This window comes from Littorina saxatilis, linkage group LG14 (assembly GCF_037325665.1).
Source record: "Littorina saxatilis isolate snail1 linkage group LG14, US_GU_Lsax_2.0, whole genome shotgun sequence".
In the NCBI taxonomy this organism is placed as follows: domain Eukaryota; kingdom Metazoa; phylum Mollusca; class Gastropoda; order Littorinimorpha; family Littorinidae; genus Littorina; species Littorina saxatilis.
In genome coordinates this window covers 30,660,050-30,667,277 of record NC_090258.1, presented here as the reverse complement: position 1 = coordinate 30,667,277, position 7,228 = coordinate 30,660,050, and the positions used below count along the sequence as shown (strand labels likewise).

The following is a 7,228-nucleotide window of genomic DNA, read 5'->3' as shown; positions in this document are numbered from 1 at the left end:
TACAAAAAAAAGTATGTTCAAGAGTGGAACACTTTAATTAAGACTGCATACATGTACACAGTGATCATTTGTGAATTGTTCATCGCTTTTGTTCTGGATGTTTTTCTGGATGTTTTTCAGTTATTATGACAGTGAGGTCCCGCTGGAAATGGCAGCGTCTGCCTTCGTCGTGGCCCTGGTTTTCTTCCTCATGACATACCAAGAAAAGGTGGCATTAACATTGTTTCCTTCTTTTGTGTTTTTCCTTTGCTTGCTCCTCCTCCGTTCATTATCATCGTCGTCGTCGTTATCGTCAACATTATCATCATCATCATCATCATCATCATCATCATCATCATCACCACGGTCGTCGTAGTCATCATCATCATCATCATCATCATCATCATTCATCATCATCATTATTACTTGCTTTCAACATACTGTCTTATTCAACCAAGATGGAGTTTTCCCACTTGTGGGGGTTGCTACTTGTACTGAACCATCGTCGTCGTCGTCATCATCACCATCACCACCACCACCATCATCATCATCATCATCATCATCATCATCATCACCACCACCATTACCATCATCATCATCATCATCATCATCATCATCTCTTGCAACAGACTTCTTTTTTTTATTCAAACAAGATGGAGTTTTCTCACTCGTCGGGACTGCTGCTAGTGCTGTGTGTGTGAGTAGTGTTTGGAGCCATTATCATCATCATCTTTATCATCATCTCTTGCAACAAACTTTTTGTTTCATTCAAACCAGCTGGAGTTTTCTCACTCGTCGGGACTGCTGCTTGTGCTGTGTGTGTGCGTGGTGATGGGAGCTGTCAGCGCCGTCCTCGCCTCCTACGTGTTCACCTGGGAAGACCGGGTACGCGGCTCTTTTGTACGCTTTACTTCATTTTTATATTTAGTCAAGTTTTGACTAAATATTTTAACATCGAGGGGGAATCGAAACGAGGGTCGTGGTGTATGTGCGTGCGTGTGTGCGTGTGTGTGTGTGTGTGTGTAGAGCGATTCAGACTAAACTACTGGACCGATCTTTATGAAATTTGACATGAGAGTTCCTGGGTATGAAATCCCCGAACGTTTTTTTCATTTTTTTGATAAATGTCTTTGATGACGTCATATCCGGCTTTTCGTGAAAGTTGAGGCGGCACTGTCACGCTCTCATTTTTCAACCAAATTGGTTGAAATTTTGGTCAAGTAGTCTTCGACGAAGCCCGGACTTCGGTATTGCATTTCAGTTTGGTGGCTTAAAAATTAATTAATGACTTTGGTCATTAAAAATCTGAAAATTGTAAAAAAAAATAAAAATTTATAAAACGATCCAAATTTACGTTTATCTTATTCTCCATCATTTGCTGATTCCAAAAACATATAAATATGTTATATTCGGATTAAAAACAAGCTCTGAAAATTAAATATATAAAAATTATTATCAAAATTTTTTTTTCGAAATCAATTTAAAAACATTTTCATCTTATTCCTTGTCGGTTCCTGATTCCAAAAATATATAGATATGATATGTTTGGATTAAAAACACGCTCAGAAAGTTAAAACGAAGAGAGGTACAGAAAAGCGTGCTATCCTTCTCAGCGCAACGAATACCCCGCTCTTCTTGTCAATTCCACGGGCACTGCCTTTGCCACGGGCGGTGGAGTGACGATGCTACGAGTATACGGTCTTGCTGCGTTGCGTTGCGTTCAGTTTCATTCTGTGAGTTCGACAGCTACTTGACTAAATATTGTATTTTCGCCTTACGCGACTTGTTTATACTTCGACAACAACAACAAGTCGCGTAAGGCGAAAATACAATATTTAGTCAAGTAGCTGTCGAACTCACAGAATGAAACTGAACGCAATGCCATTTTTCAGCAAGACCGTATACTCGTAGCATCGTCAGTCCACCGCTCATGGCAAAGGCAGTGAAATTGACAAGAAGAGCGGGGTAGTAGTTGCGCTAAGAAGGATAGCACGCTTTTCTGTACCTCTCTTTGTTTTAACTTTCTGAGCGTGTTTTTAATCCAAACATATCATATCTATATGTTTTTGGAATCAGGAACCGACAAGGAATAAGATGAAAGTGTTTTTAAATTGATTTGGACAATTTAATTTTGATAATAATTTTTATATATTTAATTTTCAGAGCTTGTTTTTAATCCGAATATAACATATTTATATGTTTTTGGAATCAGCAAATGATGGAGAATAAGATGAACGTAAATTTGGATCGTTTTATAAATTTTTTATTTTTTTTTACAATTTTCAGATTTTTAATGACCAAAGTCATTAATTAATTTTTAAGCCACCAAGCTGAAATGCAATACCGAAGTCCGGGCTTCGTCGAAGATTACTTGACCAAAATTTCAACCAATTTGGTTGAAAAATGAGGGCGTGACAGTGCCGCCTCAACTTTCACGAAAAGCCGGATATGACGTCATCAAAGACATTTATCAAAAAAATGAAAAAAAACGTTCGGGGATTTCATACCCAGGAACTCTCATGTCAAATTTCATAAAGATCGGTCCAGTAGTTTAGTCTGAATCGCTCTACACACACACACACACAGACAGACACACACACATACACACACACACACGCACATACACCACGACCCTCGTTTCGATTCCCCCTCGATGTTAAAATATTTAGTCAAAACTTGACTAAATATAAAAAGGTCTGTTCGTGTGACACCGCCCCAAAATTAGGGTCAGTGGTATAGATCGGCTTGTTTTTCTCTATGCGGTCACGTATGGCTTTTTGTGTGTGCTGGAAATTGCTCCAATTGTGTCTCCTCGATGTCGGAAAAAAGTTTCTTTGTTATGTGTGCAAAATTATTGTCTTTGATTTTTTTAATGAAAATGTTTTATTGGGAGGAAAGAATATTGTTGCTCGGGGAATTGGATCCATTGATGTTTTTAATGTTGGCCTTATTTACACATTTACTGAATTACTTTCTTAATTTCTAATTAATACTTGAATATTTATGATATAATACTTGAATTACAAGGAATGAGTTAAGGTGCTTTTTGTTGACTTTTGGGTTTTGGTTTTGATTTAGAAACTCACTTAGCAGCACTGGCGCTAACACTATAACACTGTCGAGCTAAATGGACAGAAAAAGAGGCATATTAGAGAGAGAGAGAGAGAGAGAGAGAGAGACAGACAGACAGACAGACAGACAGACAGACAGACAGACAGAGACAGAGACAGACAGAGACAGACAAATAAACAGACAGACAGACAAAGGATGGAAAGATGGATAGTTTATTGTTGTAATCGTTGTATTCATTTTTGAGTCACTTGAGAAAAAGTGACTCTATGTAATCGGTCAGTGTTAGTCTGTCCGGCCGGCCGTCCGGCCGGCCGGCCGTCCGTAGACACCACCTTAACGTTGGACTTTTCTCGGAAACTATCAAAGCGATCGGGCTCATATTTTGTTTAGTCGTGACCTCCAATGACCTCTACACTTTAACGATGGTTTCGTTGACCTTTGACCTTTTTCAAGGTCACAGGTCAGCGTCAAAGGAAAAATTAGACATTTTATATCTTTGACAAAGTTCATCGGATGTGATTGAAACTTTGTAGGATTATTCTTTACATCAAAGTATTTACATCTGTAGCCTTTTACGAACGTTATCAGAAAAACAAGGGAGATAACTAGCCTTTTCTGTTCGGCAACACACAACTTAACGTTGGGCTTTTCTCGGAAACTATAAAAGTGACCGGGCTCAAATTTTATGTGAACGTGACTCATTGTGTTGTGAATAGCAATTTCTTCCTGTCCATCTGATGCCTCATATAATATTCAGAACTGCGAAAGTGACTCGATCGAGCGTTTGCTCTTCTTGTTAGTTTTAGACATGACGGGCGCAGTGGCGTGGTGGTAAGGCGTCGGCCTCCTAATCGGGAAGTCGTGAGTTCGAATCCCGGTCACTGCCGCCTGGTGGGTTAAGAGTGAAGATTTGTCCGATCTCCCAGGTCAACTTATGTGCAGACCTGCTAGTGACTTGTACACGCAAGCACAAGACCAAGTGCGTACGGAAAAGATCCTGTAATCCATGTCAGAGTTCGGTGGGTTATGAAAACACGAAAATACCCAGCATATCTACTCAACGAAAGCGGAGTGAGCTGACTATGCTCTCAGAGTGTAGTGTGGGGAACCCAAATGGGCAAACGAGCTCACACGTAACCAGAAAATTCTGGAACGCTGAAGAAGAAGAAGTTTTAGACATGACATTGTCGCATGAAAGACAGACAGACAGACAGAATGAGAGGAGAGAGAGAGAGAGAGAGAGACAGAGACAGAGACAGAGACAGAGAGAGAGAGAGAGAGAGACTAACGGGACAGACAGAGAGACGCACAAGAATGGGTAGCTTCAATTCAGACTTACGCAAAATGAAGCTGTTACATTGAGGATAAGATGAATTCGCTGCCCCAGTACACCTTCAATTTTTCCCTGAGGCTGACGAAAAAGAATCTTGAATAGGCTTACTTTTATGTCTGCAAGTAACGTTATGTTGTCTTTTTCAGGTGTGGAACAGCGTCTGGGCGAGTATAGCAACTCTGATTATTTGCCTTGTAAGTATCTCTATAAGCATTCGTTGTGAAAACCTTAAATGAAAATGGAGGGAGTATAAAATGGTGGGAGTTATAAAATGGTGGGAGTTTTAAAATGGAGGGAGTCTTAACATAGAGGGGAATGTACAGACAAAATGAACAGACAATCTGAAACAAAAAAAGGATCTTAAAAAGGAGAAGTCCTGCCCCCCCCCCCCCCCCAAAAAAAAAGGAGGGGGGGTGGGGGTCTAAAAAGGACACTCTAAATATGGAAGTGTTCCACTTTTGATTTGAACACCCTTTCTGTAACCAGTTTGGAACACAGTTTGACATAGCACATCGCTCTGCTAGAAAAAGTTAGCACATGGTAAACAATAGTATTCAGATGAACACTATAAGATGTTTGGTGGCTTGTTGACAGACCAGCTTTTTTGTTGGTCCAAGGGGACCATATCGTCTTTTGTTTCATCTTTATCGACCAAGGCCGAAGGCCGCGGTTGATAAATATGAGACAAAAGGCGATATGCTCCCCGAGGACCAACAACAAAATGCTGGTCTGACGACAAGCCACCAAACATCGTTTTTGTCATCATTTTGGTTGTGCAACAAAATGCACAATAACCCACAGGGAGACCAATTTTTAGAATCCAACTCCGGGCCACAAAGCATCGTCACAGTAGCTCGAGATAACACGTCAACTTTGTATGTGACGTCAAACGTAGCTTGTTGACGCTTTTCTTCCAGTCTGAAAATGTACAGAGCTGCGACCATACGTGTGAGTTCAGTAAGTGTTGAGCATATTTCTTTTCTTTTGAAGTGTTTTGTATGACTTTTTGTTGTGGATTTTGCGATTACAGAGATAAGTTGCAAATTGACCATGAGTCGCCGCGGTAATTATCAACATTGATTGGGTCTTTGAGAGTGAATGCTTACAATCGTTGTCCTCGGAAACACAAATCCAAAGCCGCGATGGTTCCACACATCAAACAATCAGCCTGATTGGCTTTTACTTTGACAATCCACGTTTCACCTGAGAGCTCAAACCCATTCACCACCTCGATTTATTGCATGGGGAACATGAGATTTATTTCCCAGGTGTTTGTGAGTGAAAATGATGACAATGGTGTTTATCATGTGCTACCTTTTGCTTCTACTATATGACACTGTGTTCAGAACTGGTTACAGGAAGGGTGTTCAAAATGGAACTCTTGAGTTAAGAAGCGAAAATTCGTTATCGTCTTGTGTCGTCTTTGTATCGGTGAGTACAGTAATCCTTTGTTTTTTAACTGAGTTAAGAGTGTCATAACTTCCTAATGCCTGCTATGTTCTTCAGTCTCAAGCCTACAACCTGGGCCTGATGAAAGGGGGGCGGGAGGGGGGGGTCTTAAAATGGGGGTTCCATTGTATTATCTGACCACTCTCCGAAAGCCTGCTTTGATGAACCTGGGCCTGATGAAGGAGAGGGGGGGGGGGTCTTAAAATGGGGGGTTCCACGGTAACACCTGACCACTCTCTAATGCCTGAGGTTGTGGTCAGTCCAAACCTACAACCTGGGCCTGATGAAGGGAGGGGGGGGGGGGTGGGGAGCTGGAAATGGGTGTTTCACCGAATTATCTGATCACTTTAATGCCTGTTCTTGTTGTCAGTCCAGAGCTGGCAACCCATACGATTTCGCCGTATTTTGTACGCCTTTTTGATCAGTTCGGTTGGTTAAAAAGAATACGACGAGAACTATCCCGAGACTACTTTTTTTTTACAAGCGCATCAGTCCCTGTCATTCCTGTTTACTGAGGCACTGTTTATTTTAATGATTAAAATAACTCTAAAATGGGGGTTTCATCGTGTCATCTGATCACTCGCTAATGCCTGTCGTTGTGGTCAGTCCCAAGCCTACAACCTGGGCCTGATGGTGTGCGGAGAGAGGAACGCCCCGATCACCATGGACCACGAGATGTACGCTGCCATCAAGGTCTACCTCAACATCGTGCTCCTGCCGCTGGACAGCATCTTCATCGTCATCGAGTTCAGCGACTACCTCTTTGGATGGCGGAGGCCAAGGAACACCACTGGATATATTTAAACTGTCAAGTGAAGATCGCTGGGACGGGGTAGGCGGAGGGTGGGGGGTGGTGGAGGGGGTGGTGAGAAAGAAGGAGGGATAGAGAGGGGAGGGTTCCACAGATGTCGCTCTCCTCCACCTGTTGATTACAGAAGAAGGACAGAGAATAATCAGTTGTAGACGTTTTATTTCGAAAGACAAAATCGAGCAAACGATTGTTATTAAAAACGGTTTGGGTGGTTGCCGCATCAGTCGCTCGGGTTTTCTGCAAAAACAAAAAAACAAAAAATCAATATGCAAGTCTTTCTGAAATAAGCGACACATTTTGGGGAAAAAGAAATAAATAAAATATCCGATATATACGAACACTGAATCAAAAATTGTGTGTGCGTTGTTCTTGTTGTTTCCTTATTGTGATTGTTGTTGTTTTAACATCTGTTCACGTTATGACTAAAATAAATTGACAAATAATAATAAATTAATAAATTAAAATAAATAGTCTGGTGAACTGTGAATCGAAACGAAGGTTGTGTAGGTGGTGGTGGTGGTGTGTGACTGATTGCGCGCGCGCACGTGTGTGTGTGTGTGTGTGTGTGTGTGTGTGTGTGTGTG

The 7,228-nt window shown here is 41.3% G+C and overlaps 1 protein-coding gene across 1 annotated transcript in view; it reads left to right on the top strand.

Moving 5' to 3' along the window:
• LOC138947549 (protein lifeguard 3-like) overlaps positions 1-6,668 on the top strand; it is a 23,999-nt gene extending 17,331 nt beyond the window's left edge. The window contains exons 11-14 of the mRNA XM_070319041.1: positions 121-208; positions 757-864; positions 4,531-4,578; positions 6,440-6,668. Coding sequence (XP_070175142.1) covers positions 121-208; positions 757-864; positions 4,531-4,578; positions 6,440-6,637 — 442 coding nt within the window. The 3' untranslated portion in view covers positions 6,638-6,668. The remainder of the gene's footprint in view (positions 1-120; positions 209-756; positions 865-4,530; positions 4,579-6,439) is intronic.
• The last annotated feature ends 560 nt before the right edge of the window (positions 6,669-7,228 follow it).